The sequence below is a fragment of the Epinephelus moara genome, chromosome 3 (assembly GCF_006386435.1).
Source record: "Epinephelus moara isolate mb chromosome 3, YSFRI_EMoa_1.0, whole genome shotgun sequence".
Taxonomy (NCBI): domain Eukaryota; kingdom Metazoa; phylum Chordata; class Actinopteri; order Perciformes; family Serranidae; genus Epinephelus; species Epinephelus moara.
The window spans coordinates 19,911,887-19,927,903 of record NC_065508.1 but is presented as its reverse complement, the minus strand read 5'-3'; the positions used below and the strand labels follow the sequence as shown (position 1 = coordinate 19,927,903).

The 16,017-nt window shown below is 43.7% G+C and overlaps 1 protein-coding gene across 2 annotated transcripts in view; it reads left to right on the top strand.

Annotated features, from left to right (window-relative positions):
- The window catches only part of flrt1a (fibronectin leucine rich transmembrane protein 1a), a 71,728-nt gene extending 57,390 nt beyond the window's left edge, over window positions 1-14,338 (top strand). For both annotated transcript variants that reach the window (XM_050041436.1, XM_050041437.1), the window contains exon 3: window positions 10,077-14,338. In XM_050041436.1, coding sequence (XP_049897393.1) covers window positions 10,154-12,211 — 2,058 coding nt within the window. In that variant the 5' untranslated portion in view covers window positions 10,077-10,153 and the 3' untranslated portion in view covers window positions 12,212-14,338. The remainder of the gene's footprint in view (window positions 1-10,076) is intronic.
- Window positions 14,339-16,017: the final 1,679 nt, after the last annotated feature.

Sequence of the window (16,017 nt, the reverse complement as noted above, 5' to 3'; positions counted from 1 at the left end):
TTGCCCGTTCACTTACGTTTTAACAGGTCTGACGCTACTATGCGCCCCGGCTGTATCTAGGCTAACGGCTAACATGCTAACTATTATTTTTATGTCACTAGTCACTTGAAACAAATTTAGGATGATAGGAGACAGGTTGAAATAAACCGAAATTTCCATTTAAAGTAGATTTATTTCTCCTTTCGACCAGAAATGTTAACCCGGTCTCACTCCCTAACTCATCAAATACCGATGCGTGGTCAGTGGCCTTCGGCGTCATACACTATTTTTTACACTCCGGCTAATTACAGTAGTGTAAAGAGTGGACAAGTCTGCCTAGTGCGGGTAGGAGTGAAGGTGGGTCAAACAAACACCGGCCTTTCACCCGGGAGTCTGCTGTTCATGTCTGGTGTAAAACCAAAAGTAAATCGAGGTCTTTTAATAATTCAAATAAACACAAGAAGTTTGTGTGCGTGTGTGTAGCATGCTATCCTAGTGAGGTATGTAATTGGACGTATATGGCGCTCAGTTAATTAGTAACATTCATTCATTTACTTTCTATAACCGCTTATCCTGTTAGGAGTCGCGGGCGGGCTGGAGCCTATCCCTGCTGACATTGGGCGAGAGGCTGGGTACACCCTGGACAGGTCGCTAGACTATCACAGGGCTGACACATAGGCTGCGTTCAGACCTGATTCAAATCTGATTCCTTCTCAAATTGGATTTTTAGGGCTGACTGTCCACACTGTTTTTAGCAAGTGTCCAAATCGGATTTGGCTCTGTTCAGACTGGGCCACATTATTGACCAATCTGACAGGTTGCTGTGGCTACGACATCGGAGCGGAGATGTCATCTAGCGTGTATTGTGTGATGTCATATAAGGAGCTGTTCAGACTCAGACACATCTGTCCAAATGCGATTTGAAACTACCTCCCAAAGATGGTTTTGATCTGGTTTGCAAAAATCGGATTTCATGTCATTTATGACTGTTCAGACTTCACAAGAGCCATCTGGTTCCAATCTAGATTGGCTAAAAATCGGATTTTGGCTGGCAGTCTGAACAAGGCCATAGAGACAGACAGACATTCACACTCACATTCACACCTACGGACACCTACGGAGTCACCAATTAACCTGCATGTCTTTGGATTGTGGGAGGAAGCCGGAGTACCTGGAGAAAACCCACGCAGACACGGAGAGAACATGCAAACTCCGCACAAAAGGGATGGGGGGATCAAAACCCCCCACCCTGGGTTCAAACCAGGAACTCTCTTGCTGTGAGGCGACAATGCTTACCACTGCACCACTGTGGTGCCACATCAATAACAGCTGTAATTATTTCAAGCCAAACAATTATGTTTTTCTCTGTACATTTCGTCGTCCAAAAATGCATGGCTCTGGATGCAGATTTTGCCATGTTGTTTCTGGCCTCTTCTTCTGTTACGCATTTAATGCTATTCAACTTCCAGGTCAAAGCCCGGGGAGGAAACTGTGGAGCATTCACAGAGCACCTAGGTCCAATTGACTGTATACATGCAGGAGTAATTCGACTCCCAATTGCATTAACTGGGTGTGTTAGTCTGACTTTGAGAAATTAAGTTTAGTATGATTTCAGTCGGGCTAACGTATTTACATGTATTATAAAAGTCTGGTTTTAGTCGGAATAATACAATAAATCGGGTTTTTCTTTGTTGTTTTGCATTTCTTTGTTGTTTAGTGTACAGTATCTTTGCAGTTCCTTTGCATCTTTTTGTGGTAGTTTTTAGTCTAGTCCTGTTGGTGTGTGTTTCTTTGAGTGATGTTTTGCAGGTGAATGCCAGGGGGGCCTGCAGGACACTTTGGGCCCCTGAGCCTGTGCCTTGTAGGCATGTTCAGTAATCCATCCATGGCTGTTTACACGTCTAAAGAATGCTCCTAAAATCTGAATAATACTGGCATATTCCACGTTTTAATTGGAAAATGCTACATTTGGAAAAAGACCTGATTCACAATATCCGAACAGAATATGCTGTTTACCTATCAAATTCTAAATATTCAGAATGATAGTGGAATATTAGTGTGCATGTAAACTTAGTCAAAGATCACGATTTTGCATATGTAAAAGAAGCAATCTGTGAAGAGGAAAATATTTTTTTAATGCTGCAGTTTGTATTTGTGCCATGTTTGTTTCTTTTAAGGATTAAAGTCCATTTTTTAATCTCCGTGTTTTAATAGCTTGAAGATTACAGTACATTATTGCAAAGACATGGCCTCTTAGATAGAGTATTACAAGAAATGCACACACAAATAAAACACAACAACCTCTCCGATTAACTAAAATGAATAGGCCATGCTTTTCTGGCCTATCTCATTTTTTTTTCTATCCCGGATCCCTCGAGTTATTGCTGTCATCACCGTAATCATTATATTTTGCGTCATCTTTTCCAATCTGTAAATCTAAAATACGATCCATGGACATGGCATGTAAGATAAGCTGTGGGCCACTATTATCTTTTCCCTGCCATCAGTAAAGTGGATTTCCTGATGCATCAGCGGCCCCTTCGGTCATCCAAAATCTGGTTTTCCAGATTTCCCACTCCTATCCCCTCTGTGGGGGTCTTAATGGGGAGATGGGATTCAAAGGTCTTGCTCAAAGCCGCTTTCTGTCACTCTCTCTCCCTGCCTGTTTTTTTATGTAAATCGATCCAGTCTTGGGTTCCAGCATTAGATTGGGGGTTGTTGTGTGTGCTGTACACTGCCTGAGGCGGCTGACTGTCTGGCTAACACATTACCCCACATCCCCGCTTTACTCCCCTCTACAGATAACTGAAATGTAGACTGCAACCATATAGATTGTCCCCATATGGGTTAATGTTTGCAATTTGATCGTGCATGGATAGACAAACACACAGCACGTCCGAAGCAGAAACATACACACAAACACAAAGAGCCTTCAGGTGCTCTTTGTGCTTTTACATCGTTTTCTAATAGAGGAAGAAAAATGAGCAACCATAGGGCAAAACATCCTGAAATGACTGTCTGCCGTCCTTTGTAGCACCTGCTTAATCCAGAGAATCACAGCTCAATATGCTCTATTAATCCCTCCGGCGCTCTGCACCACTTCAATCTCACACCACATCTATGTTGTTTTTAAAGGGCTGACCCAAATACTCCAGTGTTCGAGAGACTCGCTGCTGAAGCTCCTGGGATTGAAAAGTCATCCATTCTTTAGCACTTTTCTGCCACACACACATTCACACAACGAGACCTCATGACATCCACAGCACAGTACGGTGTACAGCTTTCTTAGTCATAAAATCAGCTCATATCAAACTGCAAGTTTACAAACAGTACCAGCTTTTTAAATTTCAGAAATGATTCTCTTCAGGTTCACTGACACCACTTCACTTCAATCAAGAGGACTAAAGTAGAAATAGACACAAAAGCTCTGATGCTTGAACTGATTGTGACAGACATAAATCAAACAAGAAATATAAAGCACTATTTGGGCCCAATACCATTCCTTATCTTTACCCCTACTCCTCATTTTCCAGTGCAATTTTACTGAAATGGGACAACCTTTCAAGACCCTGATATGTCATTAGTAGTCGTCAATATGGTGCTCTGGGAATGAGTCCTAAAACCTGGAAATGAATTAGCATTTTAGCACTTCCGTTTCCCTTGTCTCGAAGTCAGTGGTTTTTGGTATGATGCCTGAAATAAGCCCTGTTAACACAAGTTTAAGAGACTTTCAGGTTTTGTTCTATGACATAAAATATGTCAGTAAATACCACACTTGTGAATTTTGAAGCTTTTATGTGCCTTTGCCAACAAGTAGCTAAATGAGACTACAGAACGTTATCACGCCGAACACGTCTTTACAGCCTCGTTGTAGCAGGGATGTTAAGTCATGTGACCGTGGTGTACTTTGTTTGTAGCCTAACATCAGTTTCTTACTTATGGTGATCGCATTTAGGCCATTTGTAAAGATTATCTTGCTGAACAAAACGTGCAAGTATCATAGGAGCTCATGTCTTTGCACAAGAGCTTGTTATCTGCCATAACCCAAATCCAAACTGAAAAATCCCATTGGCTTTTTGACAAGGGAACCTGCTAACTTCCGTGTCAGCCTAAGCATTATCCCTGGAGCACTCTACGACATTTACATAAACAGACTGAACTATGACAATAATGGTAATAAAGACATTTGTCATTCATCTTGTGGAGATAGAAAAGCATGTATGCTCACAATTTGTTCACAACTGAAGCTTAACCCTATCAATCATTAGTCAGCAAATAAAAAACAATACTGCTTTATTACCAGGTGGGGCACTGTAGGCTCACATAGCAACCCGTCTGCACTGATATTAGAGGAGTAGTAGCACTGCTGGCCTTAAGTTAAATTTCAGGTGTCACATACCATCAAAGAGGTGGGATGTGACATGGAAGTACTATGTCGAAATGTAGGACTGTAAAGTGCAAACCAGCAATAACAATATAACGTCAGCTAGCTAGCTAGTTGGCTACTTAGACATTAGCTGCTGGCCTTAAGTTAAATTTCAGGCATCATATACCATCAAAGAGGTGGGATGTGACATGGAAGTATGTCGAAATGTTGGACTGTAAAGCGCAAACCAGCAATAACAATATAACGTTAGCTGGCTAGCTAGTTGGCTACTTAGACATTAGCACACTGCTAGCAATCTTTCTTGTTATGTTTGTTCAGAAAAAGTCCATAGCAACAGTTTCTTGCTTGTCCCGCCATCTTGAGGATGATTTCTCATAACACTTGGACTGGAGCGTGCCTCTTAAAAACCTCCGCTTAAAGCGCCATGTAGCCCCAACACTTCACCCCACCTCTCTGTCCCAACAATAACCGAGCCCCCCCTCGAGTAGATGTGAACACACAAAATGGAGGGCTAAGTGGTAGAGGCAAGAGGTGTTGTAACTGTGTTGTGACATTGTTCATAATGGCACTGTTGTGCATTTATTTTCTATCGAAGCTATTATTCTGAAGTCCCAAGTCTGCTTTCTAATGAAGAAATATATTAATAATACAACATCTGGGAGAGCAGATTGTTGGCAGGATTGATAGACGTTTACAGCTAGATTTCTATAATAATCTGCCCTGTCAGGGTTATAAATGTAGGAATATAAGAGCAATTATAATCACAAATGTGTTATTTTTTTTTACTACACTGATGAGGACAACTGAACTAAAAGAAAGTTTGGCATAAATGTGATTTTTTTTTTTTTTTTTTAAATGTCACACTGCTTTAAAAATGGCTGTTCGCTCTGTGTTGTTGTGCAGGACTGAGTAAAGCAGGGTACACACAGTGATGTTCAATCAAGCGACACATTCTGCTGCTGCCAAAACATAAATTGCATTTATCCAGCCTCAATCTAAGACATCCATTTCCTTATGTATAATGCCATCTTGCATTACAGATATTGTTTTCTGAATTTGTCACTTCCCATGCTTGTCAGTTTTATGATGAGATTTTTTATATTTTTAGTGGCCTTATTAAGAGATTGGTTTTGGCTTCACACACTTTTTAGCAAAAGTATCTCATGGTCATGACTACAAGGCGCAGGGGATGGGTTGTGCTAGAGAAGAACTTTTAGTTTTAACTTTAATTTGTAGAACATATTGTCCGACCACGTTGGGAGACAAGTAGTTTTGTATAGCCAGATATGTCTCCATGCTTGCTGAACTAGGGATGTCAATGTTAAACTTAATTTGGTTGACTGCTGAGATGTTTTTGACCGGTTACATGTTGGTCTATGGGTAAATTCTGCTGCTCTTCAGTTTACTGCACTGTGCACCACCCAGTAGTGGGAGCTAGTTAGTGACCAAGCTGCTTAATTTTAACAACACTAAAAGGGATCTGTAGCCTAGATGTGTGTTGGCTGATCAAAAGCAAAATTAAAGAAACTGTCATCCCTGAATTTAACCACAGATTTTTAAATTTACTTAGCTACTGCATGCCAGGATGGCACCTTTTCATTCCAGTGGAGATACTCGCCTGATGAACACGCTAAAAAAAGTTTCTAGCTTCCGGGTAAAGTCTAAAGTCTCTGATGTTTTCACTGCAATACCATGAGTGGCCACTAGAGAACATTGGCTGCAAGGCTGAGCAGAGTTCTTAGGGGCAAAGCTGAACCCTTCAAAATCCTGCACTTAGGGGAAAAAACGCCTTGGGTGGAGCTAAGTTCAGGATTCAGTGAGTGTGCCCATGCAAAACAGTGTGAACTTGTTTTGATGGAACATTTGCAGGTGGAAAGGTGAGCCCTAAATCTCTACAAACGTAAACACCACATAAAACACTAAAAAGATGTTTAGTGTTTAGGTTGCTTATTTGGAGGTTGTAGTTGTTTCATGCATCGTGATAAAGCGAAGTGGAGATGGGTCTAGCTATTTGAAACTAGTTTCATGTAGTGATGGAGATTTGGAAACAGTAACACGCAGATAGTGAAATAGCAGGAGAATTCCATTGGCAGGCTTGGCTCTATGCACTGTCCTGTGAGGAGACAAGTGTTAAAGGGTGATTGAAAAGCAGGCTGTCACAGAGGGGATGGAGATGCGATAACATAGATAATCACTCCTGGAAGGTGTTCATAGTGTTTGACTTGGTTGTTTACATCAAAAGTCACAGAAACAGTTGTGCCAAGAATGAACAAAGAAAGAGAGAAGTTCAAACCCTGGCTCCTTTCTCACCTTCACATAGCTTTCCAATCAGCAGCAAAGGGGGTGTGAATCTGAGACTGAGTGTGCATACAGTTTGAAAACAAGGCGAGGCTCCAACTAGAAAACAATGTTTTGATGCACTGGATGTGCTAAATATGCATATTAAGGCAGTACAGGAGGAGGTGCACATTAATAATCCTCCAGGACTGTAAAATGCATGTTTAACCCAAACAATAGCCCTTTTTAGATAGGAATCGTGCAAATTTGCAGGACAGCCCAATCAGTCTTTTTTCAGCATTGGCAGTTTAAAAGCAAAATCGGGGAGTACGGCAAAATGCTGCCTACCTACTTTTGATATACAGAATGCGCCTTTTTCGGGGCAATGGGGGGCGTGAGCAAGTAACAAAACGTGTAGCTCAGAGTGTGACGTAACCAGTGACGTGGGAGGGAAGCCGTGGCTGGTCAGTCCTTCGGCGATTCTCTCGTAGGTTGGCCCGTCCTTCACCGTTCCCGTCACTTGACGGTTAATGGCCTCTTCGTTTGCGAGGACAAGGAGGGTGGGCAATTCCTTGTCTCCCCAGTTGCTCATCTTTACAGTGTCTGTCAGGTTTGTGTTTCTCTCTTGCTACTAGCTGCTCATTCCTGCTATCAGCTGTTTCCTGTTAGTCCACCGCCAGTGGGTCGCACGTGTGGCGTCATCAACAGCTCCTCCCACAAGTCTTCAACAGCCCTTCCCATTGCTGAAGGCCGCCTCGGTCTGTTTAAACTAAAAAGGGTTCCGTCAATATGACTACCCTACGAGGTGGAAAATTGGGCACCTCGGATCAACTCGCCAATCCAATAAACGCTTGCAGCTTGCCGGCAAAATGGCCCAACATTCACGGAAAATCTGGCAGTGTTAAAGAGGCTACTGTGTAATGTTACTGTAGTTGGTTCAGAATTAACCGCACCAGAGTTCATTTGTAATCTGGCGGGGACCACCTCTTCAAGAAGGTCTTAATCAGGTTGTTTTGGTGCGCATCTGAGTATGATTGCTGTGTTCACACCTGCCCAAACGATCCGCACTTAGGGGGCAAGAGGAAGTTGAATTTGATTGAACCGAACCAAACAGGGCAGGTGTTAAAGCACCCTGAGTTTTAGAAAGTTACAGAAATTTTTTGGACAGCCCCCCCAAATTCCTGTGTCAGAGAGATGTGAATTTAAGGGGTTTCCAAAGCTGTTTATCCATCTGACAAGTACTGCTAAAGAAGCATACTGCCAGCTTAAAAGTCTCCAGATAGATTTGATAGTTGGACCCTGAAGTCCAAATCAAATCTAACATAATGGTGAATAAGATGGTCATAAAATCCTGCTCACATCAATTCTCAGTGAAGGATAAATGCAACCCTCTATTTGCAAGAAGAATTTACACAACATTTGAACTGACAAAGGACAGACGGTAATTACTTTTCCATTAAATGATTCCCGACCAGCCATGGCTGAACAACTGTTGGAGGGTTTGGCGTTATTTATTTTTTCAAACGGTGATTCATTACACTTGAAAATGAGTGCCGTGTCAACAAAGTTTGCTCTCATCATTTTCAATATTTTGGCAATGAATAAGCACAGATTAATGTTTGCAAATATATATTCAGCAAAGTCAACTCCCAGCAGAGTTGTCATTCATTTGGTTAATTATCGTGCTGTCTGACTTACACTCCTGGGAATCCTGTAATATGCATGAGAACCGACTGGCTCTGGCAGATCACCTCGGATCTGTGAGGAAATCAATACTACAGCCTGACTATGTTTGCTGCTGTGTGGGCCTTAACGGCTTGACTAATGGCTCTGGTTATTGAAGACTGCGATGGGCTCAAGTTGTCACTCTGTTGCAATTTACCAGTTTCCAAATCTCTGTAGTCAATAATGTACTTACTGTTATGACATCTCGCGCTTAATCAATAACAACAGCAACTCGTGGTGCCAATCAAGTCCTGAGTACAGCTCATGCAGACTCCCACAGCACAATGGTACTGATCGCAAATAGTTAATTAGTTGTCACATCATCAGCATCCTGCTGCAGATTAAACCTTTCCCTTGATATTTTTGTTCCACTGTTTTGTTTCTTCACAGCTGAATTAAGATGTGTGTAGAAGTTTTAATGAAGTTTTGTAGTGCCCAGTGCCATCTTGACTGCCTGAGGAGAGTTTAGCTCTTGAAGACGATGGCTCTGAGCTAAAACATGTTGTTCCGTCTTCATAATGAAAAGTATCTTCGGCTCTGTCTGGCTAATGCAGCCATCTGCTGGCAACTCCTAATGGAATTATAGAGCCTTTCAAGATCTCTTAAATAATTCAGACGTGGAGAATATTCTCAAGACTTCATATTTATGTGCGAGGCTTAATTCTAACTGTAGGATTGGATTTGTCAATTCCAGAGTTGCTTTTCCTAATACTAAATATTCACTCTGCTTCGAACATTCAGTGCAGGACAAAGTAAGTCTGGTCTTGTCTGTAATCTTGGATTACTGTTGCTAATTCAACATAATGATGGTTGGCTGTGCAGTTATCTTTCAGTTTTTCTGGCTTTGAATCGATGGCAGAATGTTGTGAGAGGCTGAGAGGAATCTTCACAGATCCAGCCATGTGTGCACATCTCCTTGATGATATGAGTATTAATTGTGGAAAAAAACAATCTTGTCATTGAGTGCAAGCTGTCTTTGTTTAGATATGATAAATGAAGTATTGTTTAGACACAAGAAAATGAAAGTATAGTGTAAAGCTGAACAGAAAAATTTTAACCGAAATCACCTTATACTCCTTTCCCACCAAAATTAATGCATGTACGGGGATTTTTTTTAAACATGGGATGACCTGATAAAAATAGGCGATGGGCTGCTTTTCCCATTGCCAGTAGACCAGTGAGCTCTGCAGCAGACGAGTATGCCTTTTGGTCATATGTGTCATGGTCATCATCACGGATTGGCCGAAAAACAGGTTAATAAACAGTTGAAAGCAGCATGGGGGCCAGTGAAAATGTTACAGTGGTTCTTTATATATCTCTTATTTTAGTCGCTCTCTCAAACCCAGTGCTGACTAATTTCGAATGATATTTGAGCACTGCTTGGATGGAGACTGACAGCGTTATGTGGCAGCCCATCATTGCATCATGCCAGCAAAGAGGCTAAAAATAGCGTGTCCACCCAGGTGTCGTATTCCCATCACTGCCAATCAAAGCTGATCAGAGGTGGAGTCAGTAAATACTTGTGACAACTGCAGAGTCAATTGTCCCCGGGGAGTGAACCTTTTCCATTAAATACAAAAGCCAGATGTTAATGGGTGTTTGTATTTTTTCGTGTAGTGGGGAAAGGGCTTCAGTTGTCTTGTCACCTGTGAACATTAATGAATTCATTTGTGCATCAGTGCTGACTATATTTCTCTTTCTCTCTCAGGGTGGAGGTCACAGGATTCCAGCTCACTGCAGCAATTTGAGGATTAACAACAGACCTGGAAAAGAGAAACAGTGCTTATGTTCACCATAATGGCACCCGTAGGCGTGGCTAAGCTGCGGGCTCGGCTCTTCCTGCTGTTTCTTTGCTTGACACTACGTGCTGGCATGCTTCAGTTTGCTACAGCCACGATACAAGGGTACATTGGAGACAGGGACATGATATGCCCGTCTGTGTGCAGGTGCGATGAGGACTTTATCTACTGTAATGATCGTGGCCTGAGCTCCATCCCCTCACTGCCCCCTTCGGCGTCCGTCCTTTACCTTCAGAACAACCAGATAAACAACCCGGGTTTGCCCACCTCCTTGGAGCGCCAGCTTGCCGTCCGTGTGGTCTACCTCTATGATAATGAACTGGATGAATTCCCCATGCACTTGCCACCATCCGTCCGTGAACTGCATTTGCAGGACAACAACATACGCACTATTCCTCGTAGTGCACTGGCTCGGATGCCTTTGCTAGAGAAGCTCCACTTGGATGACAATTCTATTTCCACTGTCAGCATTGAGGACCAGGCCTTTGCTGACAACCCACGGTTGCGCCTACTTTTCCTGTCACGCAACCACCTGTCCAGTATCCCCTCAGGACTGCCTGCCTCTCTGGAAGAACTCCGTCTGGATGACAACCGAATCTCCACTATCCCAACCCATGCCTTTCGAGGCCTCGCCTCACTTAGATGTCTTGTCCTGGATGGGAACCTTTTGGCAAACCAGCGCATTGCTGATGACACATTCTCCCGCCTTTCCAACTTAACCGAGTTGTCCCTAGTCCGTAACTCCCTCCAGACCCCTCCTGTCAACCTGCCCAGTGCCCATCTGCAGCGCCTGTCTCTGCAGGAAAACGCCCTGACTCATATGCCACGTGGTTCCTTGGATGGCATGCGCAGGCTGCTGAGGCTGGACCTGTCAGGAAATAACCTGACCACCCTGCCGAGGGGACTGTTCAAAGACCTGGACAGCCTGGGACAGCTGCTGGTGCGAGGCAATCCTTGGCACTGTGGTTGCAACCTGCGCTGGCTGTATGACTGGCTGCATGCCCGTGGTAACTCCATCACTGTCAGAGGGCTCACCTGCCATGGACCTGACAGGGTGCGAGACATGGCCTTGATAGACCTGACCAGTGAGATGGAGGAGTGTGAGGTGGTGAGGACAGCAGGGACCAGAGACAGAGTGGGTGGGGGTGGAGTCGATAGCTCTACCACTCACACTCCTCCACAGGGCTCTCTCTTCACCCTCCGCTCAAAGCGACCAGGCCTGGGGCTTCCTGACTCTGGCTTAGACTACACTCTTAGCAGCAGCGGTGTGGGGAAGAGTCTGGCCCTCAACGTGAAGCCGCTCTCTCACAACAGCGTCCGTGTTACCTGGAGCGTGGCCCAACCCAGCTCCTCCTTCAGGCTGAGCTGGCTCCGACTGGGTACTGGGAACGCCATGGGCTCAATCACAGAAACTCTTGTGCGGGGTGACCGTCGAGAGTACCTGCTTACCTCCCTCCAACCACGCTCCAGCTACATCATCTGCATGGTGCCCCTCCCTGCCAGTTCAGAAAGCAAAGGAGGAATTTCTGGAGATGCTGACTCTGATGAAGCTCTGGTGTGTGCAAAAGCTGAAACGTCTGACCTCACCCCTCTGGAGGAGGAGGAGGATGAAGACTCCCATCAGATGACAGTGCTGCCCCTGGCAGGGATTATTGGTGGGGCCACCGCCATTGTATCTTTGGCTCTTATTTTTGGCATCTTCTGTTGGTATGGACATAGGACTGGGCATTTGTGCTCCCGTGACCATTACACACGCAGCAGCTCCCGAAAAAACAAGAACTATGATGATTACATTGAGTCAGGCACCAAGAAGGACAATACCATCTTGGAGATCCGCAGTCCGGGGTTCCAGATGACGCCTATGGCGGCTTGCCAGCCAATGCAGCCCAAGCCACTACGAGAGGATTACATCATTCATACCATATTCCCCTCCAATGGCACTGGCCTGTACAAAGGTGACAACCATGTCGCTAATGCAGGACATGGCACCAACCGTGGCTATAGAGAAGGAGGAATCCCAGATATAGACTACTGTTACACATGATGTACTGTACCAGATCCTGTTCACAGTGTTATTGGTAAACTGTATAGATGCACAATTTCCCTTCGCATGGACACTTCTGAAGCACCCCTCTGTGCCTTCTTCTTCTGGTCTCCCATTCCAAAATACCTGCTGTTCACTGCACTGAAAGAACTGTATGTGATTAACTGGAACTGAAACCGTGTGGGAGCAGTTGACTGCAGGAAGCAGCAGCCAGTGCCCCAGGTGTAAATGCACAGCTGACTGTTTCTTCACCATCTTAGTAATGGCCTGTGTATGTTGTTTTTTTCTTTCTGCTCTTTCCGTGTGACATGCAAGCAAAGAATGTATACACTGTGGAAAGGTCAAACTTTGCATAGGTGCAGGTAGAGTTCCTCTTTCACACACAGGAGCCACAGCAGTCAATTCAAAATGGATTAAGAAATGATGAAATGACATTTTTGGTACTCTTTTCCTGCTCACCGGTCATACACAGTATGTAGTCTTATCAAGTCATTGTTCCAAATGCCTCAACTATATTGATGTGCCCTACCAGCTATCCAAGGAAAGGGCTTTGTAAAGCTGTGAATTGTTCTATTTCAAACGACCCAATAACCACTTGTCTTAAAGTAGGCTTGTTATTACCTTATTCAGTAGTTGGCAGGGTGAGGATCTTATCAGGGCTGGTCGGCCTTGGTTATACCTCTCGAGATCATTCACCTAAGATCAGTATTGTAGTGTTGCATCAGATGAGATGTGGCACAAGCGTGTAGATAATACTTAGATACCGACTGGGCTGTGTTTGAAAAATGCTTTGCTATTTTTATCCGTGGTTTGTTTAGTAATCAAATCCTGCACAGCTCTCTTTATTTATTTATTTTGTCCCTTATGTGATGGTTTTTGTCTCTGCTAAAGTTGCTTTTTATAATTTTTGCCCTCATGTTTGTCATTACTGATGAAACCCGGCTTTGATGAAGACAGTGGATTTGTTTCATCTGAACAAAATACGACAAGTGAAGAAAATATCCCGACGGCTGTCTACAGGCTCATGTTTTCTTAAATGCAGCAGAGTGAGTTCTTGAGTGAGACTGTTTATATTATGTAATCTGAAAATTAGACCCCACGCAAAGACTAGCATGTCAGCCCACTGAGACGGTAGAGACCAACCTCAACCCCTCTTTTCCCATTCTGTGCCTGTGTGCTTAACCTGTGACTTCAGTTGGTTACAAAATGTTTCCTCCACATTTTAAAGTGGCGTTCACAGAGAATCCAGCCTGGACAAATTACTAATGTGGAGCCTGCAATGTGAGGCAGACTCTTGTGAGTGAACCTCGAAATGAGGGCGAGAACTGTGAGTGAAACTGAGGAGACTCAAACCGCAACACTGTTGACCTGCACTGTGGAGCAGTGGCCAAGCTGTGGGTGGGTGGATTGACTGTCAGGGGAGTTTGGAGGTGGGGAGACTCCTCAGTGAGATGAGTTCATTGATGTTTGTTTTAGCAGTGCTAAAAGGCCTCCACTCATTCCACCTCTTTTATTACTGAGCAGCACTAAAAATGTAAATGTATTAGCACTTAGCAGAGAACAGGGATAAATGTAATGACAGGCACGGTGAGACGGAGGCTAAAGAAACATCTCCAGGCACTGAGTAAGATGGAGAATTGATGGCTCTGGCGCGGTGGAGTTCACCCATGCATAAATCTGTTTGTCATACTCAGCTTCTCCCCTTGGGTTTAATATTGTCCATCAGTTGTTTACCACTGTGTTGCTTCCAAAGGGGAAACCAATTGTGCTTCCTTGACTGTGCTGCCCGCCGGAGTTTTACACTGGTGTCAGACAATACGTCAGTGGAATGTATATTTTATCTTGCACCCAAAATCACTGGCTTAAACATCATACCGGCCCAGCTAATTCTGTTTTGGGGAATGTTGATATAGTGTAATTGCTATTTTACAGTGGGTCTATTCAAGACACGTACTTCCTCATCATTTGTATAAATAAAACCATGGCCACAGCCACATAAATATTTTTTCTGGTGAAATTATAGAAAGTAATGGTGCCATAACTTTGCGTAAAAAAAATTATGTGAACCTGAGATATGTGTGGAATTTGCTTTATAAATTCATCTTCAGAGGGGATCAATAAAAAGTTTTATAATCTTGTTATTACTGCAACCTGTCATTTCACCTCATGCCTGAGGAAACGGAATATCTTTATAACTCACAGAGGTATTGGTAGGGGATAAAATCTTATCCCAAGAAGCAGGCTTTTGTGCAGAAATTAGACCTGCATATTGTTTCTATTTGATGAGGGCTCAGAATAGCTCCGGGATAAAACAGTGCCAGCTACAGCCTGCGGCCAGACACTTCGAACCAGCTGAGATTATAAGATGGAGCTAAGAAGAGTCAACAGGCTGCCGCCCTCAACTTCACCTTTACATGCAACAAGGCCCAACTCCAAATGAACAACTTCATCAAAACAGATGAAAACTTGGGTAATCAGCCTCTACTGGGTTGAAATTTCAGTTCACCTGAAGGACTGTGCCTGTGCATCAGCTTGATACCTTTTATGTTACCTCTGAATTTCATCCACCTACACAGCCACTTCAGTCAAGGAAAACAAAGTTGTTTCATTTACAATACAGATGAGTGCAAATCAGTTAAAAACTGAACAATGCCAGCATTTAAGAGTGACTTGGTTTAGTCAGAGGTGTGCTCTGTTTCAGCTTTATTCACACTCATCAGTGACATCACAGTATACTGACACACCATGGAGTCCATCTAAGACGTCATACTGCGTTCCATTTACCCCGGAAGTCAGTAGTTGGAGCTGGGAATGACCTCACACCCAAGGTAATCACGTTCTAAAGCAACAAGTCAGAAAACTAAGATTTGCTGTAGCTAGGTTAGCCACAGTCAACCACTGGCCCCTTTACGACAGCCTGTTCAAGGCAGGAATGCTGCGCTGTTTTTCTGCCTTGCTGTACTGTATAAAAGGTAAATGGGACCGTTGGCACTAGCGAGTCCTTGTCGGCTCGTGTTGGCATTTTTGAATCAGTGTCAGAGGCAGCAGAGCCCTTCAGTGATTAAAATTACTCTTATTGGCAGTTCAGCCCAGTGTTCAAGAAAAGAAATGAAAGTGAGAAAAGCAAACAAATTAATTAAGTCAAGATGGCGGGAGATCGAATAAACGCGTTATATTAGGTATGTTTTTTTAGCCACTGAGCTCATTAGCAGAAACGGTTCTTAATTGTTCGCTGGTGCATGGTAATTATCATTTGTTCTTTCAGCATCCGGTTGTGTTGTTAATGTGCTAACTTGCATCTTGAATCCATCCTTTCGGTCTTCTGGTTTCCTTTCGTTAATGACGATTACAGACTATGGCCACCAGCTGGTATGGAGAGTTATTTCCTCTCACGCAGGCACAGGACGTACATGCTAGTTGGCCATTGGCTGTAGTCTTTGCGGTGTGTACATGTGCAGCTTTTTGGCCAAGACACTGACGAAGTGAAGCAATGCAACAGTTGGCAGTGGGCTGCGGAGGTATAGTACAGCGCTGAATCAACATCCGTGTAAAAAGTGTTAGCCAACAGGACGAGTGTGACAACATAAAAAGCAGCAAATAGCAGTTAGCAGCTAACTCAAAAAAAGAACAGCAACTGAAAATGCCTGCACCAAGAGCTCCTTACCCTCTGAGTAGAGGACGAGATCAGCCACCATATAACAGGGACGGTGAATCATTTTTATTGCCATGTTAAACCATCACTGTTGTTTAGAAAGCTCCAGCTATATGTTATATGGCACATTAGACGCCGACGCTGTTACACATCC